Source organism: Gracilinanus agilis, chromosome 1 (assembly GCF_016433145.1).
Source record: "Gracilinanus agilis isolate LMUSP501 chromosome 1, AgileGrace, whole genome shotgun sequence".
Lineage (NCBI taxonomy): Eukaryota > Metazoa > Chordata > Mammalia > Didelphimorphia > Didelphidae > Gracilinanus > Gracilinanus agilis.
The window spans coordinates 189,486,134-189,505,402 of NC_058130.1; the positions used below are offsets into that span (position 1 = coordinate 189,486,134).

A 19,269-nucleotide genomic window follows, 5' to 3' on the forward strand; every position below is an offset into this window, starting at 1 on the left:
TTCATTTCTCTTTGTTTCCCTTCCTTTCTCCCTTTATTTCTTTTTTCTCTTTCTTACACCATTTCTTTTTCTTTCCCTTCCTTTTTCTTTCTTTCTTACATCATTCCTTTTTCTCTTTCTTTTACCTTCTCTTTCTTCCTTCACTACTCTTTCTTTCCCTTCCTTTCTTCCTTTCTTTTTTCTCTTTCTTCCTTCCTTTCTCTTTCTTTTTTCTTCCTTCCTTCTTCCCTTCCTCCATCCCTCCTCTTAATTCAGTCCCTCCTTTCATTTTACTCTTCATTATTTCATGTAGTTTTTTCCAAGTTTAAAAAAAAATTAATCTGCTCATCATTTCTTACAGTTCAGAAGTATTCCATCACAATCACATACCACAATTTGTTTAGCCATTCCTTAGCTGATGGACATTCTCTCAGTTTCCAGTTCTTTGACACCACAAAGAGAGCTACTAGAAATATTTTGTAATCTATACGTTCTTTTTCTTTTTCCCCTGCTCTCCTTGGGAAATAAACCCAGCAATGGTATTGCTGAGTCTAAGGGTATACAACACATATAACTCTATAAATATAAATCCAAATTGCTATCCAAAACGGTTGAATCAATTCATAGTTCCTCCAGAGGTGAATTAGTGTACTCACATTTCTTCATCCCCTCCCAACATGTGCCCTATTGTCATTTTAGCCAATCTGACAGGTGTGAGATGATACCTCAGAATTGTTTTGGTTTATATTTCCTGAATCAGTAGTGATTTAAAGCATTTTTTCAAGTTCTTATATATGGCTTTAATTTCTTCATCCAAAAACTGTCTGTTCATATATTTTACCTATTTATTAATTGTAGAAGGCTCTCACTCCCATTTGACAAAGTTCTCCATATATTTTTGATAAGAGACCTCTATCTAAGAGACTAGGAAAAACTTTTCCCAATTTTCTGCTTTCCTTCTAATCTTGTTACCACTTATTTTATTTGTACAAAACCATTTCAATTTAATGTACTCAAGATTATCTGTTTGACATCTCACATTGCTCTCTATCTCTTGTTGACTCATAAATTCCCTTCTTATCCACACATCTGATAGGTAATATGTTCCCTGTCCTAATTTTCTTATGATATCTTCTTTTATGTCTAGATCATGTATCCATTTCAATCTTATCTTAGTGAATGGTATAAGTTACTGATCTATACATTGTGTATAATTAGAATCTACTCCCCAGAACTCCAATTCCCAGCATCCCACTTTTGTTCTCATGTTACATCCTTATGTTTTGGAGATAAAGTTTGTGTGTAACCCCGCCCCTCTCTCTCTTTTCACATGAATGAGGCTGGGAAAACTTCTCTTTACTCATGCTTTTGCTTTTTTGTCTTTTACTTCAAGTGATTATTGATAAATCTTATAAAATATAATACTTGGATTTATTGGATATTAATTTTATTATACTTATTTCTGCCAAATTACTTTCTAGTGGTCTCAGAAATTTTTACCAAATAGTGATTTCTTAATCCAATAGCTTAGATCTCAATTTTTGTCAAATACAAGATTTCTATAATCTTTTACTGCTGTTTCTAATATGTCTTTTGTTCCACCGATATATACTTTTTATTTCTTAGCTAGTACCACAGTGGGTTTTTTTGCTTCCATTTTAAAAAACACTTACTTTCCATTTAAGAATCAGTACAGTGTGTTGGTTCCAAGGCAAAGGAGTAGTAAGTGCTAGGCAAGGGTTAAGTAACTTGCCCAAGCTAGGAAGTGTCTGAGGTCAGATTTGAACCCAGGATCTCCCATCTCTAGACCTGGCTTTCAACTCACCAAGCCACTTAGCTGCCCCCAAGACCTTATAGTTTTAATAATTACTGCTATAAAATACAGCTTAAAATCTCTAACTGCTAGACCTTCTTTCTTTACATTTTTCCATTAATTCTTTTGCTATTCTTGATCTTTTGTTCCTCCAAATACATTTTATTATTATTTTTTCTAGCTCAATAAGATGACACATTTACTTTTGAACTAATATGCCTGGCATTAAACAAATGAGTCTTAGCAGGTCTGAGAACAATGCTGGCCAAACCTTTGGCTGGGCTCAGGAAAGTTTTGTCTAGGGCTCTAAAAGCAGCAGAAATTCTAAAGCCATTTCCTGTCCCCTACCTCCACTTAAAAAGATGATTCCTCCCAAGACAAAGGCTCAGTTAACATGGGTACCACCTGTTTCAAGCCTCAAGTTTCTGGTTAGTGTGAGCATGAGCTGAAGCCCAAACTGGCCTTAGCCTTGAAGTAGAAGGGAAGAGAGAAGGACAGACATATCATGGTCTGGGTGATTTTGGACAATAGTTACAAAGATGACAAACACTTTTTGGTACTAGAACAGCCCATCCACTATCTCAGAGAGGATAAGGAGGTGTTAAGGACTTCTGCACTAGATACAAAGCAGCTATTCCAGGTCTTTTGTAGCTTATGGAGAGAGAATTTGCCAAGAACATCAAAGCATCTAGACCTCCTGGTCCCCTAACAACTGAAGGGAATCATCCTATGAAATTTCAGTTTATTTCCACATCTTTGGTATTCAATACTGACCGGTGACTGGGGTTTGGAGAAGTTGACATGGGCATAAAGAAGAACAGCTATGTCTTTGTGTCCTGCTTCCAAGGCAATAGAGAGTGCGGTGCTTCCATCCTTGAAGAAAATGGAGAAAACCAAGTCAAAAGACTCAAAGTTTTAAGATCCTTCATCTAAGGGAAGGGCTATTTGGGGATGGGGTAAATAACCAACCAAACTCTGGCATTTAAAATTTGACTCGTCCAAAGTGGAACTTCTTCTCTTTCCCCCTAAACCCAACTTTCTTCTGAACGTCCCTATTTTCATCAAGAACATCATAATCTTCCTTGATGACCAAATCCATTAGATGACAAAAAGTTAGACTTAGAGCTGGAAGAGACCTTTGAGGTAATTCCCCAAACAGAAGCCTAGATCTATTTGTGCAGGGTCGCAGAGCTATTAAGTTGTCTGAGACAAGATTTGAATTCAGATGTTACCTGAATTCAAGTTTACTGAGTTAACAAGTTCAGAAACTCAGTTTTCTTTGATTCTTCCTGACTCCTCCCTTTACCAGCCTCTACCTCTGCAAATTCAATTATTTGTCATATCTTGTTTTTGCTTTTGTTTCATTTTGTATTTTGAAATCCTTACCTTTTGTCTTAGAATCAATATTGTTAGTTCCAAAACAGAAGGACAGGAAAGGTCAGGCAACTAAGATTAAATGACTTCAGGGTCACACAGATAAGAAGTGTCTGAGGCCAGATTTGAACTCAGGTCTTCCTGCCTCCAGGCCTGATACAATCTAGCTGCGCCCCACTTCCGCACCTCATCCCCTTTTAAACCCTTACTTTCTGTTGTAGAATCAATACTAAGTATTGGTCTCAAGGCAGAAGAGCAGTAAGGACTAGGGGCATATCTCATTGCTTCTAACTTATCAACATCTCTCACACCTACCCTTTTCAAATGGCCAACATCCTTGTTCAAGTCGCCATTTCTGGCCATCTCCCCCTCTGCCTCCACATCTTTTAAATCTCTTAATCTTATTCCAAAATATATTCCAAAATATAATTTTACTAAGGCATGGGTGTGACCAGGGCACTCTCCTGCTCAGAAATCTTTGGTGGTTTCCCAATCGTTTTTAGATAAAATATAGACTTCTCAGACTGACATTTAAAAACCTCCATAACTAGTTTCCACTCATCTTTCTGGTCTTATCTCACCTTCACAAACTCTATACTCTAGTATGGTGACTCCTAGATATTCTTCAAACCTGACACCTTTCACCTTTTCACCTTCACCCAAGCTGTGTCCCATATGTGGACTATTTTTCCGTGCCTCACCTACACCTTTCATAAACCTCTCCTTCTCCTCTATAAAGCCTTTCTTGATACTTCCTATAAATGCCCTTCCCAACATCAAACCTTATATTTACTTGTGTATTTGTTCTTAATTTATTAACCTACATGTTGCATCCTTCCAGTAGCAGGTAAGCTTCCGGAGATCAGGCTTGCTTTCTGGCTATGCTATGCTCTTCTTATAACTTCTTACACAAAACTGGAACTGAAGAAATGTTTGGCTTGAAATAATTTGTTTTATTAGGCAATGACATTGTTACAGATCCTCTTAGGTGTTCACAATGACCAATCCAGAATCTTAAATCCTTTAGCATCTTATAATATCACAAATTATACTAATGAACTAATGTGATTTCTGATGGCTTGTGTAAATGGGTCTTTACCAAGACAGAGAAAAGACTGATCACAGATACCAAAAACTTAAGGGGTTATAATTTATTTTCTTTGTCTTATGAAGAAGTTTGCCAATATCAGAATGACATATATTTCTATTCTGTTTGATTTTTTTTCTCTTGTTTAAATAATAGAAATTGAGGACTGATAGAAAAGAACATGCCATCAGGATGCATTTCCATTTTTTTTCCCCACAAGTTAAAACAAGGTCTCTTGCTTCCTCAACTGGCCTCTACCTCCAGGTTCTCCTGTTTAAATTGATCTTTCACACAGCTGCTGAAATACTCTTACTCGTACAAGGTCAACTGTCTTTTCAAAAACCTCCCAAAAAACCAAACCAAAACTTAATTCCTTAGCTTGGCATTTAAGGCCTCCAACAGGTTGGCTCCTTGCCCTCTGGTCTTATTTCCTGCCACTCTTCCATCTTTATCTCACTTTCCATCTCACTAATAGAACATTCAGCCTTATATCACATTGTTTTGTCACATCTCACATTAGCATTATTAAAATTCAAAAGGACTTTCTTTAGGGCATGGGCAATTTCAACTCTCCTCTGTCCTTATCTCCCACATATCGACAAGTCTTGTCCATTCTGCTCCCACCATAGCTTCTGTGGTGGTTCTCTTCTATCTATTCTCCTGGTTCCCACCATCAGACAGGTACATATTACTGCCCACCTGGACCACTGAAATAACATCCTCACTGGTCTTCCCATCTCTTCCTCACCCTCCAATCTAATTTCACACTGTTGTCAGACTATTCTTCATTATTCATAGACCCATTCATGTTCCTTTTTTCAAATCCTCCAGCCCTTCATTTCCAAATCCCCAACATAATACCTTGGGGTAGCTCCATGGGCCAGTGGATAGAGCACTGGGTCCTGGAGTCAGGAAGACTCACTTCCCGAGTTCAAACCTGGCTTTAGACACTAAGCAGTGTGACTCTGGACAAGTCCTTTAACCCTGTTTGCCTCAGTTTCCTCATCTGTAAAATGAGTTGGAGAAAGAAATGAGCAAAACCACTCCAGAACCCTGGCCAAGAAAAAACTCAAATGAGGTCATGAAGAGTTGGACCTGCCTGAAGCGACTGACAGTAACAACAAAGTAATGCCCGGCACAGAGTAGGTACTTTATAAATGTCTGTTTCAATGAAACGCTGCATTAACAGTGACCAGAGCCAGCTGCTTTCTGCTTGGCCTCAGCTCTGGTTCCCCCACCCTTTTCCTTTTGATAGATGAGGATGAAGAGGCAGTTAATTAAAGAGAAGAAACTTGCTCTAAAGGCTTCCGGGACAGGCGGGAGGGCGCTATCAACCTCTTACCACTGTTGGCACAAGCTGCCCTTCCCTGATAGAAGCCAGAGGAAACGAATAACAACAGTTTACATCTCCTGTCCTGGAAAAGGAGAGCTGGAAATGTTAGTTTTTTCAGGTCGGAGTGACAGGAATTTGCTGGAGTTCCAGTCCACAGAGGTGGTGGAAACACTACGGCAGTTTACTTTTCTTGTCACAAAACCCTCCACTGACTTCCTTATCTCCTTGGCTTAGACCCCAAGTGGTTTGAAATTTGAGACAAAGGAAGATGTTTTTCTTCCACCTTTTTAATATGATTTACTAAAAGGTGTGGTCAAAGGCCAGGCTCCCCACAGATAAGCTTTTCAGGAACAGAGAAACAGGGCACGTTACCTGCCCCTCCATCCCTTTCTGGATGGACACCCCCACACACGACAGTGCTAATTCTCTTACTGACCCTCACCCTTGTCCTAGAATGAGATTTCAAAATTGTTGACTTTTTCTTTCCCAATTGCAAGAAGGCAGGAGGGCAGGACATCCAAAAAAAAAAAAAAAAAAAAAAGGTAGCATGAACTAAAGTAGGATAAGAGACACGGAGGGCAGAAAACTGGACTCAGAATCAGGATAACCTGGGTTCCAATACTCCCTTTGACACATACCAGCTTTGTGACCATGGCGATTCAACCTCAAAACAAAAAATCAAGGAAAAAATAGTATTTTTTGACCTGTATTCCATCAGAGACAGACTCCATCAGGTCTTTCTCTGGAAATGGACAGTATTTTTCATTATGAGTGCTTTGAGATTGTTTTGGATCATGGTATTTCTGAGAATAGCTAAGGTGCAGAACAAATGATTCTGCAGTTTCCTGACCAGAAGTCCCCTCTATATTAATAAAACATGTCCAGCTCTAAAAAGGAAACGATCAGATGCAATGGGTTTTGCTATTAGTAGCAATGTAATGATCTAGGACAAACCTGAGGGACTTATAAGAACATTATTCACATCCAGAGAAAGAACCATGGGAGTGAAATGCAGAAGAAAAACCATATGATTGATCCCATGACTCAATGGGTACATGATTTGGGGTTTTAGCTTTAAAAGATTGCTCTATTGCAAAAATGAAAAATATGGAAATAGGTATCAAGTGATAACATTTGTACAACCCAATGGAAGGGGGGAGAGAAGAGAAGAGGGAAAGAAAATATATCACATGAACATGGGAAACTATTTCCATGTAACCATGGAAAAATATTCTAAATAAAAAAAAATTTTTTAAATTTTTTTAAAAAGGGAAAAAAAATGGATATACGAAAATGTTGTTGTTTGGTCATGTGACCCCATGGGCCATAGCTATTCATGCTGTTTTCTTGGTAAGAATAGTGTCATGGTTTGCCATTTCCTTCTTTAGGAATCCTTCTGTCAGGTACCACAGGTTAAGTGACTTACCCAAGCTCACACAGCTAGGAATTATTTGAGGCTGGGTTTCAACTCAGATTTTTCTGACTGTAGGCTCAGCATTTTTTCCCCGGAAACACCTAGCTGCCTTCTAGACTATACAGAAGTTGGACTTTACCAGAGTCACACAGCTAAGAAGTGTCTGAGACCAGATTTGAACTCAGATTTCCTGACTCTTGGCCCAAGACTCTACCCACTAAGCCACCTAGATGCGTCCTAGGCATATAGAGGTTTAAGTGACTTGCCCAAGGTCACCCAGCTAGGAAGTGTCTGAGACTGGATTTGAACTCAGGTCTTCCTGATTTCTAAAAGGCCCATTGCTCTTAACCAATGAACCACAGTGGCATGCAAACATATGAAAATATATGAGATCAAATGTGCAGGTCTGACTCTTCCCTGTTCCTCACCTCCCATATAGGATCAGGTGGTAAATCTTGTCCATTCTTCCCCCATCTTACCCTTTCATATTCATTCTTTCCTCTCCTCACTGTTCCTAGAGAAAGCCCCTGTGGAGCCCTGAAATAATCTCCTCACTGGTCTCCCTGCCCTCCAACCCATTTTCACACTGTGGACAGACTTATCTTCATTCTTCACAGACCTGGTCACATTCGTCTCTCTGCCCAAAACTCTTCCATGGTGGCTTCCTACTGCCCAATGAGTCAACTCCCAACTCCAAGCCTGGCATGGAAGGCTGTCCACAGTATGGCGCCATCCTAGCGTTCCAGCCATATCTTACACTATTCTCTTCGCCGTTCACTAGGTGCCCACCGAGCAGGACTGCTTGTCCCATTTGGACGCCTCAACCCTCAAGTCTGAGACCCAGAACATCTTCCTTCCTATGCCCTGATAGCTGCCAAATGGAATTCTATCCGTTCTTCAAGTTCTAGGTCAAATAACATTTTCTCCATGAAGCGATCCTAGATTCCCCCCAATGAGTAATGATCTTTTCATACTTGGAACTCCCATAGTCCTTTGTTTCCACCTGTACTACTATGCATGCTAGATGTCCGTAATAATAATTATAATGATAACTAAAATTTATAGATTGCTTTAAGGTTTACAAATATTCATTTGGTCCTCACAACCATCTTGACAAGGAGGTGCTATCAGTATCCTGGTTTTACAGATGAGGAAACTGGCAAAGAGATGAGGTGACTTGCCCAGAGTCCTACGGCAAGAAGTGTCTGAGCCTGGATTTCATCTCAGATCTCCCTGACTTCTTCTATCCACTATGCTACCCAGCTGTTAGCATTGCAAGCCTCTGCAAGATAAGATTGATGAGGACTGGGAAGACAGTGTCGTTTTCTTTTATCTCATCCAGGGTTCAGCACTGGGCTTAATAAATAATTGTTCATGTGCCAAACAGAAAACTCACTGTGCTTTGTCCTCTTTTCCTAACTCAGCTCTATCTGAAATACAGAATCAAAAATTTAGAAATGGAAGGGACACGCTGAGGCCAAGGAGTCCAAACCCCTCATTTTATTTTATAGATGTGACTCTTACTGGTTCAGTGACACCCCCCAGGACACACAGGGAGTAAGAGGCAAAGGTGAGATTTGGACTAGAATCTTTGATCACAAATCAATCCCTCTTGCCATGTGGGTTTCCATAAATATTATCAGCACCTTTCTCCTGTCTCACACCATCCCTTTCCCCTTTCCCTCAGTGAGAAGGTCTTTGTTAGACTTACATTGTCCTCGAGGGTACCGTTGCATCCAGGCTGTGCCAGCAGGAGCTTGACTATCTCCACATGCCCATGCTCACTGGCACACATCAGGGCAGTCGAGCCCTCATCATCCTGGATGTTGACATCGGCTCCACAGGCCAGCAGACCCTTTACCATGTCGATTCTTCCATGACTGACTGCAAGCATGAGGGCTGTCTGCCCAGCCTTCAGGAAGAAACCAGGACAGAAAGTTAGAAATTCCCTCCGGGGCCATGTTGGAGAGAGCATCTGTTTCAGGTTAAAGAGAAGGACAGGATGTGAGTGGCAGAGAGAAGGGACACAAAAAAAAAGGGGTAATGAAGAAAACGAGTTTTTCTGGGAGACCATTATCAAAGAAAGTACATCACCAGCAGGTTTTTATCTAGGAAGATTCCAGGGAAAAGAGGCAGAAGAACAAAGATTCTGATCTCACATTTCAGCATCTTATCTCTGGCTGACATGATAAAGCAGAAGAGATTTTGAGTGGAGCAATAACCAGCCAGAGGCTAATACCACTAGAAAGGAAAACTAGGTATGCGTGTGTCTGCCATTCCAAGGTACTTGAAAGGACTCTTTCCCAGCTCCTAGAATGGACCCATCCCATACGACAAAGTGATAGTACTGACCTGGCTGGCTTTGGCATTCACATCTCCACAGCCAAAAAGTTCTTCCACCACCCTCATATCTTTCTCAGCTTCCACAGCAGCTAGTGCTGCAAGCATGATGGGGGTATAGCCGGCTTTGTTCTGATGGTCTACATTGCACACATCTGCAAGGAGAAGAAGAGTCCCTTTGGAAAGCAGCCCACACACACTGACCCCTTTGTGTGCAGAAGAGGAGGGGCACTCAAGGAATGATGGCATGTCTGAGGTGGGATGAAATAAACTACACGTCTGTGGGAACCACCAAAAAAAAAAGAAAAGAAAAGAAGAGCTCGTGTGGACACTGGATGTTGCTTGTGGCTATTTCTGTTGCCACAAAGTATTTTTGAATTCTCAAAGTGTTACTTTTGACATGTTTTGAATTTTGGAAGTCTTATTCCAACTAAATGACATTGAGCCCCAGGCCTACTGGGTCTGAGAACAGATCCAACAAAGTCCTCTAAGAAACTGCCAAGACCTAAGAGAGTCATTCTTCCTGGATGCAATAAAGCCAGACAATTTTCTGTTCCTATAATTCTTAAGAAATCTACTGGCGCTTGCTAATTTATCATCCAGTAGGTTTTTACTGTGTCCAGCCTATACTAATTAAAGGAAAGGAATGAGAAAGGCAGAAAAGGGGCCTTATGAGACATCTGTGTAAGATCAGATGTTTAAGCCAAGATGTTAACGATGTTTCCATAACAAGTGGGGAAACCACATCAGTTCAACAGATTACTACATTCTAGGGACATTATGTTCTTTGCAAACACTGGACATGTGAAAAAGATACACTGAGGACATGGAGGTCTGGGTTTATATTTTGGAGCCCTCCAAGATTTATACTAATATTTATTAATTTTTAACTAGGCTCCTCCCAGATGCTTCATGCACACACACACACATACATACATATATGCACATAAATTTCATGTTTATTATTTAACATTTACTAAATTTTATTTTATGTTTAAATTCATTTCTATTTATTACATTTTAAAATAAATATTAAATTAAAATATTAAAATAGTATTCTATTTTATATGTCTAGATATTAATATTTCATAATATATATGTGTATATATATGAATGTATATTTATTGTTAGTCTAGTTTATTGATCTAAGCTAGGTAAAGAAGTATTTGTGTGTGTGTGTGTCTAACCTCTGCCTATTTCCAGCAACGGTATTTACTCATTTATTTTCCAAAACATCTACTTAACATTCTCCAATTCAGTACTTTGTAGCTTTTTGCAAATCTATATTCAACTAACTTCTGACATTAGTACTTCTTCCACTTCAAGAATTCCTTTCTGGTAATATCAAAAGGAATGGAAAGGGCAGATGTCAGATTCTTCTAAATCAAAATAATAAATGATCACCTAGGACACTAGACAAAATAGGAGCTAGAGACCAAGTGAGCTTAAATGGAAAAAGGACAGCTTTCTTAATTCTTAAGCCTCTTTGTGGAGCTGAAAAGTGGTCACTGGACCATCTTTTTCAGGGAATGGGAGCAATGGTAGAATTGAGCAGGGAGTTAGAAAGTGGGAATGGGAAAACTTGGATCATTTTCTAATTTTTCAAGTCTGATCCTCCCCTTCTGACTATTTGTTTCTAGGACTTCCTGGTTTCATGACCAGTTCTCTATCTAACATGGCATGTTGCTTCTCTCAAAACCAAACAAAAAGGGCAGCTCAGTGGTTTAGTGGATAGAGGCAGGAAGTCCTGGGTTCAATTCTGGCCTGAGACACTTTTAGCTATGGACCCTGGGTAAGTCACTTAATGCCAGTTGCCTAGCCATTTATGCTCTTTTACCTTAGAACAATACACACTATTGATTCCAAGATGGAAAGTAAGAGTTAAAAAAAAAATGGTAAAGAGGTGGAATTTCCACTTGAAATCTAGTTGTCTTTCCACTCCTCCCACAGGCTCTCTGAGGAATGTCGCACCTCTTTCATTCTGGGGGAGGAGCAGGGCGGCCAACTTACCGGCATCTAAAAGTAACTTCACAATATCAAAATTGGAGTGAGAGACGCTGTAGTGGAGGGCTGTGTTTCCATTGCCATCTGCCATGTTGATAATGTACTGCAAGACCTCAGGGGAGACTTCCTCAAAAGCAGCAATGTAGTCTCCAACCATGGCAGGGATAGCTGCCTTCTGACTCGATATCCGAAACCATTCATGCTGGATGGTATTGAGGCAGAATCTCTGCAAAAAAAAAAAAAAGTTGCAATCATTTTTCCCTACTTCTATTTATAGGTTTTTAAAGTCTGAAGCAAACAGTCCCGAAACCCAGGCCTTTTTTAGTCAAGTGTAGGCAAGAATCTGCTCTCAGAAACAATGCATCCAAAATAGGAGCTTTTACCTCTTTTTCTAGTCAATGCTAACTACAACAACATCACATGTTATTGGGCTATCTTAATGATCAGTCAAACGAGATACTGCATTTATTATGCTTTTTAACTGCAAAGCACTAGATAAAGTTGAGTTGCCGATACTATTAGGGGCAGCTAGGAGGCTCGGGGCATAGAGCACCAAGCTTGGAGTCAGGAACACCTGGGTTCAAATTTGAACTCTATTTCTTATTATCTGTGTGACCCTGGGCAACTCACTTTTTTTGCCTTAGTTTCCTCATCTGTAAAATGAGTTGGAGAAGGAAATGGCAAACCCCTCCAGTATCTTTGCCAAGAAAATTCCAAATAGGATCATCAAGAGTCAGAAACAACCTAACAACCAAGCTGATAGTGTGATTATTGGCCCCAAAGAAAAGCGCCCCCAAAAAGATGTCTTCCCTTGACTTCTCAGAGAAGGTGAAGAACTATGAGTTTCAACTATAAATAACATTGCACTTCTTCAATATGTTGGTTAGTTTGACTGAATTCCCCCCCCCCCTTTCTTTTTTCTTCTTTATTATAAGGGATGGTGAATAAGCCCTTATCCATACTCTACAAAGGACTTTCCCCAAATCATTAAGTCAATAGAATCTCTAATGTCCCCACTTTGGGGGGACATTTTGCCTTCCTCCTCTTGACCTACCTCTCTCTTCTTTCCAGAGCCACAGAAGTGTGTAGACATCATTGAAACAACTGAGACTATGACAGCAACCTGCCTTTATACAATACTTTACAGTTCAAAAGCATGTTAAAGGCAGTATCTCATTTGATCTTTGCAATCAACTTGCCACGATTATAATGCTAAATATTATTACGCCCATTTTAGAGATTTAGGTCACTTATGTTTGAGGAAGTAAAGAGTAGAATTAGTATTCAGAAGAGCTGGGAGATGGGCCCAAGGCCAAAGTTTTTAAATTATGTGAAGTGGCAAGTACTATCAGCTGTAGTCATTGCCTTAAGTGATTTGCTTAACAGTTTGAGGAAAAATGCAATTTGTTGAGTGGGTTGGTTTGAATGTTTGTTGAGAAGTACAGGTTCTGTCAAAACAAAACCCCTACACCCAAACCCTCGCAGATTTAAAAAAAACAGTCAAGCTATGTTCTTTCCCACTTCCAGTAATGTTCACACTAAATTCTTTGCACAGAAATTCATTCAACAAATATTTACTGAGCACCCACCATGTAAATAGCTAGATAGTTCAATGTCTAGAATGCTGGGCCTAGAGTTAGGATGATCTGAATTCATATCCAGGTCCAGACATTTCCTAGCTGTGTGACTATTTGCCTCCATTTCCCCATCTGTAAAATGAGGGTATTAATAGCACTTACTTCCCAAAGTTTTGCGGAGGAATGCATGAGATATTTTAATGTTCTTAGCATATGGCCTAGGCACATAGTAGGTACTTTAAAAATGCTTGTTCTTTTCATTGTTTTTTTTCCAACACAACCATTATGTTTTCCTTAGATCTTTGGATTTGGGGAGAATGCAGGTGGTTTAAAATCTTTACATTTAAATCTAATTTAACTTGGGGGAATGCAGATGGTTTAACATTTTTAAATTTTAAGTTTAAAACTTTCATCTCTAAAGCTCAATGTCACCTTCCTTCTCTGTCCCATTCTAGTGATGTTATTAATTGATTGGTTTTGGTGGATTTACGGAATGAGCCCGTGGTAACTTTAAAAGAAAATATGCTTTACTAATCACAGAAGCAGAGAGGCTATATATTCTACATTGAATAAGCCCAAGACCTCAGGCAACCTGGGTTCTAATCCCAGCTCTGTTATTAAATGATCAGCCACAACTTTATCTAGATTTCAATTTCTTAATCTGTAAAATGTCAAGGCTGGTCAAGGATATTCCAAATTAATGGGCCCATTTAGAATGAATCTCTCTCCTCCCTCCCTCCCTCCTTCCCTTTCTCTCTCTCTCTGCAAGACTTTTAAATAATTTCAGGGTTTATTTAAAATAGAGGACAGATATGCAAGAATATAAATGGCCCCATTTATATGAGCCAGCCCATGAATCTCATCTAGTTCTATCTCTAATGCTATGAATTTGAAAATCAATGTTTTTTTTTGTTGAGCTGTTAGTTTACAATTTCTTCTTTACTTGGTTGTTTTACTGTTACATTGGTCAGTGCAGAAAAACCTCCAGAGCATGTGACTGTCCAGTTGCTCTCTGGGAGCTTTCTGAAGGCTCCTGAGCTCTGAGCTGCCAGAGAAGGGAAGAACTGGGAAAGCAACAACCAGTCCCAGTTTTGCCCAAGTCAGAAACCCAAGGAGTTGGCAGGCCTGGCTTGTGGGATACAGTTAATGTGGCAGAATAAAAACCATCCTTTTCTAGGACGTTCATAATTAGCAAAGCAACCTAAATCCACTTGTTTTCAGTCATTTCAGAACCTCCTCCTTGAAATATGAGAAGGCCACCGTGGTTGTTCTTAGAGTTAAGAATAGTTGCGGGATGCATTCCACATCAGAAGAAAATATGCACTTTTGTAATAAGAAGGAATGCTGACTTCTGCCCAGACAGCAAGCATTGACCAAATAAAAAAAAAATAATAAAAGCCCCAAATCCTAGCATGCTGATCCCTAGACCATGTGGAACAGACAGATGCAAAGAGCTCCAGCGACATTCCCATGTCCATTTCTGAATACATGCCTCAAAGATGAATGCATACTCCCAAGAAAAGTACAGGGTGGGTAAAGAATCTCTCGACACAGGATGGAAGTAAATGGTCACTGGTTTGGTTACCCGGAGAACAGGCAATATATGACTTATGTGTGGCCCCCTCATTCCATTTATGGTTCAGGAGAGGGGAAGTTGGCCAAGGAAAACAGCTTTAGGGGCAGACTTTGGCTAGTATGTAAGCAATGGTTCACATCAACACAACGACTTTACAGAGACCATTAATGGGGGCTTCATGTTGGTCTAGCTTACCATGTCTTTGCTGGACAGAGCTTTTGGATCATTGATGTTATTTTTCAATAGGTTACATGCAGATAACATCTTTTCATTTAATTCGTACCTAAAGATAAAAGAATGAAAGTCAATTGGTTTAAATTTATAAGGAATAATTCTTACAATAAATTCTTTAATCTTTTAAAATATAAGAGGTCAGATGGCCCAACTGAAAAGTATACTCCTGGCCCAAAGGTTTAAAAAAAGGGGAGGGAGGCTGGCTGATACTTGAAATGCCATATTTAGATTTTACATTCACCTCTAGCTTCTAATCTTTGCTAGACATTTAATTCTTTTTAGTAAAAAATTGCTTTTGCTTTTACCACAGTTCTTAATACAAATATTGCAAAAGAGGTTTAAAAATCATTATTTATTCCCTAATAATAGGCTTAAAATATTATTTATATGTATAAATAAAAGTTATTTATAACTAAAATATTTCTACATGGAAAAATAACTAAAATATTTCTACATGGAAATAATTATTACTTACAATTACAAGTAACAAAAATAGAATTTTTATTTATTATTACACTAGGATTATTCTTATTTATACACAAGGATTATCATATTCATTTATATTATTTTTATTTATACACTAAGATACAATAGGAGCACATTTAATTGATCAGAAAAACAAGTACTTGTTTTGGCTGCTGGGGGAAAAATGCTTCTTTCAAGGATGTGAAAACTTAAAGTCAGAACAAAAATTTGAGTTACTTGAACACATTTGCAGATAAACATAGATCAATAACACTTACCTTCTACTAATGCAGCCCAACTTTTATTTGCCAAATAAAACAGTGGAATTTGGAGGTGCTCTTTATGCTTATCATAATGAAGTTTTAGTATATTATTCATCTATTCTTTTTTTTAAAGAGCTTATCCATATTTCTTGGTAAATACCAAGAGCTCCTATACCCTTGCTTAGTATATTTCAGAAAATCAGAACTTTTATTTGGGATTTTATTTCAGTTCATTATTGGTGATGTTCCCAAGTCTATTCCTAGTAGTATTTTCCACTAGTCAACTTATAACAAAAAAATGAAAGCTGCCTGATACAGTTTATCTTTGTAATTTTTATTTCTCATTCCTTTTATTCTCTCCCCCCCCCCCCTTTTTGGACTAGATAGAACAGAATGGATCAATAGATGAATGTTAATTTTTGTGCCTTAATGCTCATTCAACATTGCATTTTTCTTGCAAGGAAATAAATGGCTAGAGATAAAACTTAAAAAAAAATCAGTTAAAACTGTTTCTGTCATTAAAGAACTTCAATTTCTCTTAGAAGTAATAAAGATGAGGGCAAGTAGGTGGCTCAGTGTATTAAAAACAAATCGGACCTCAGACTCTTTTTAGCTGTGTGACCCTGGACAAGTTATGTAGCCCCCAATGGGCTAGCCCTTACTGCTCTTCTGCCTTGGAACCAATACGCAGTATTGAGTCTAAGGTGGAAGATATGGGTTAAAAAAAAAAAAAAAGAAAAGAAAAAGAAATACTACCGACACACACAATAAAAGCTTAGAGGAACCTAAGGGGGATATGGGAGCATTATTCCCAGGTGTAAAATTGGGTGAAGGACAAAGATTTCAGAAGTCTCTTTGGAGATCAGAAGCCACGTCATCTTTCTCACCATCATAAGATATGCTGTCATGTTCCCTAGCTCGCCTGTAAATAGAATGGCTAGAAATATGAACTGTGGTGGACCGGCCAGCTTTCTTTTTAAGGAGCTCTGGAGAAGATTCTTCTAGTTGGACACCTCTATCGCAGCCGAAGTAAACACGACACACATGATAGGGAAAGGGGGAGGGAAGACGAATGTACCACACCTCTCTCTGATTTCCACCTTCTCTGCTTTGCTTTCTTGAACCTTTATCTCATTTTCCACACCGACGGACCTGAAACTTTCAACATTAACTGCATGCTGCCCTTCCGCCATTCCCTGAGTGTTCTCCTCCACCTCCTCCTCTTCCAGGACATCACATTCATCATCTGACTCGGAAGAAGAACTTTCATCTGAGCTGGTATCATCGCTTGAGGTTGTTTCGTACCTAGGTGGCAATTGGGATTTCAGGAGATGCACAGGTGTGTCCAGACAGACCCAGTGACACGACTTACAGATATTTAATAGGGTATATGGCATGAGGGTTAGTGGAAAAAGCACTGGTCTAGGGGGTCAAAAGACCAATATTTTAGTCCTGTCTGCCACTCCCTGTGTGATTGGGAGTAAATTACTTCATCTTTCTGGCCTCAGTTTCTTCATCTGTAAAAAGAGATGATTGGACAAGAGACTCTAAGGTCCTCTTCAGCTCTATAGTTTTATGTAGGAGGCTCTGGATTTAATGGCAGTGGTTTAGGACTTTCCACTTTATATCCTAAGTTATAAATACTGACCCCTTCAAAAGTCATTTAAAGTTCTGTGGCTTTATGAGTTAGGGGCATAGAATTCTGAAAAGAGTAAAATATATTGGGTAAGCAATGGATATGATAAAAAGCTTTAAAATAAAATTCCATCCCATCTATTGCACAATAGGGAAACACTCTTATGAACCTAATTCAAAAACCTACAACTCAATTTTATTTCTCATTCCTTTCATTCTTTATTTTTTTTTTTGAGCCAGATAGAACAGAATAGCTCAAAACTTGGAATGTTAATTTTAGGAACCCTGAAAATCATTCTACATTGTATTTTTCTTACAAGTACCTCTACAGGAATTTTGTTCAGATCAAAATTTTCTGGAGACTATATATTCATTTATAATTATTTATGAGATAGTGAAATTTGGAGTTGGAAAGAAAGAAAAGCACATAGTCATCTGGCTGCACCTAGTTAATCTGAGTTTGCTGCTTCCTTTGTACCTCCCTTCGCTAGCCAAGAAAGGCTATGCAAAAGAGCCACAGGGGGCTTCCTAGCCAAAGCCCACGAGGGAGCTGCCCCAGCAGGCAAATTTCTAGACCAAGAGCCAAGCCCCTTGCTGCTTCCTCAAAGTCTAATTTATAATCCTGTGATGTCATTCCTTGTGGGTCCCTCTGGTTGGACAGACCTAACCTCAGTCTGGATCAGAGGCCAAGACGCCAAGAGTCACAGGGAACAAGTGGCAAGAGCAGGAAGCCTCCAGCATCCTCTCACAGTACAAAGAGCACCCAGTCAAAGGGTGGGGCTGAAATCTACCAAGATGGGTTTTCAGAACTTTCCTTTCTTAGAGGAAAAAGGGGTAGAATTCATATTAAATTTGCACATTTTAATGCACATAATTTCAAAAAGCTATTTGGGTTTCTCTGCACTGATTAGTTGACTTGGTCATTTTGTGAAAAAAAAAATGTTAGGGAAAAGAAAGGTAAAAAAATGTGGAGGAGAAAGGGGCCTTTTGGAAGAAAAGAAAAATTCAATCACTAAAAACTGGATACAGTGCACTCTTTTTTTCCATAATCAGAAGATCCCTATCATGATTGCTCATTAATTAATTATATATGTATATATCATTATATATTTTATATAAATTATATTGACATAATATATTTATATTTAATATATTAATATAATTAAATGCTCAAATATAATTTAATAAACAGAAATATAATAAATACAAAATACAATATAAATTATATAAATATAATTATATAACAAATAACATTTTGTATGTTATATAAATATAACTTATTTATATTTAATGTATTAATTTTATAATTTAATATAATTTAATAAATATAAATATATAAATAAAATATATATAAAAATGTAAATTATATATAAATATAATATATATAAAATAGTAAAATAGTAAACGATTAAAGGGTCTAAGGTCTCTCAAGCATGGAAAGCTGTCATTTCTTTTTAAACCCATACTTTCCATTTTGGAATCGATATCAAGTACTGGTTCCAAGGCAGAAAAATGGTAAGGGCTAGGCATCTGGGGTTAAGTGACTTGCCCAGGGTCACACAGAGAAAGCGAAGTCTTAAGACACGGTGCTAATTTTATCATGGTCTTTCGTCTTCCTTCTCACTTATGTTTGGAATTCTGACACTGAGTTAAGTGAGCACTGTTCAAGGGTGACCCAGAAATCTGCTGATAGGAATATTTCAGGAAGAATATTTTCTTTAGCAATCAATCAGAAGTGAAGATGAAATTTGCTCATTTTCATTAGATACTCCTTAGAGAAAAGACAGGCGGGATTAAGAAGGTGACAGAAAAGACTCTCAAAATGGATTTTCTTGGGTATTGTTCTCTTCAATCATGGCCTGGGGTAGCGGCAGCCTGGAAGGTGATTGGGAATAAGAAAGAAGTAAAGGAGACAACAGGCTATTGGTAAGACAAACAGCTTCCCCCTTTTGCCTTACCCTCCATTAATGCCGACAAACTGAAGATTCTTTTTAGTGCTGTTGGACTCTTTTTTCCCATCTTTCTTCATAATAGATTTCAGTGTACCGTCACTATTGGCACATACTGGGAAAAAGAAAACAACAGCCAGGAACACACATTAGTACCGCCTGGACACAAAGCTGATGCGTCGCCCAAAGACAAAATCACTGCATGCACTTGGAAGCCTTTCTGTGG

The 19,269-nt window shown here is 38.6% G+C and overlaps 1 protein-coding gene across 1 annotated transcript in view; it reads right to left on the reverse strand.

The window, feature by feature from the left end:
• The window catches only part of KANK1 (KN motif and ankyrin repeat domains 1), a 43,587-nt gene that overhangs the window by 1,768 nt on the left and 22,550 nt on the right, over positions 1–19,269 (reverse strand). The window contains exons 3-9 of the mRNA XM_044678470.1: positions 19,053–19,193; positions 16,543–16,764; positions 14,693–14,780; positions 11,351–11,570; positions 9,353–9,495; positions 8,712–8,912; positions 2,567–2,665 (exon numbers count right to left, since the gene is read on the reverse strand). Coding sequence (XP_044534405.1) covers positions 2,567–2,665; positions 8,712–8,912; positions 9,353–9,495; positions 11,351–11,570; positions 14,693–14,780; positions 16,543–16,764; positions 19,053–19,193 — 1,114 coding nt within the window. The remainder of the gene's footprint in view (positions 1–2,566; positions 2,666–8,711; positions 8,913–9,352; positions 9,496–11,350; positions 11,571–14,692; positions 14,781–16,542; positions 16,765–19,052; positions 19,194–19,269) is intronic.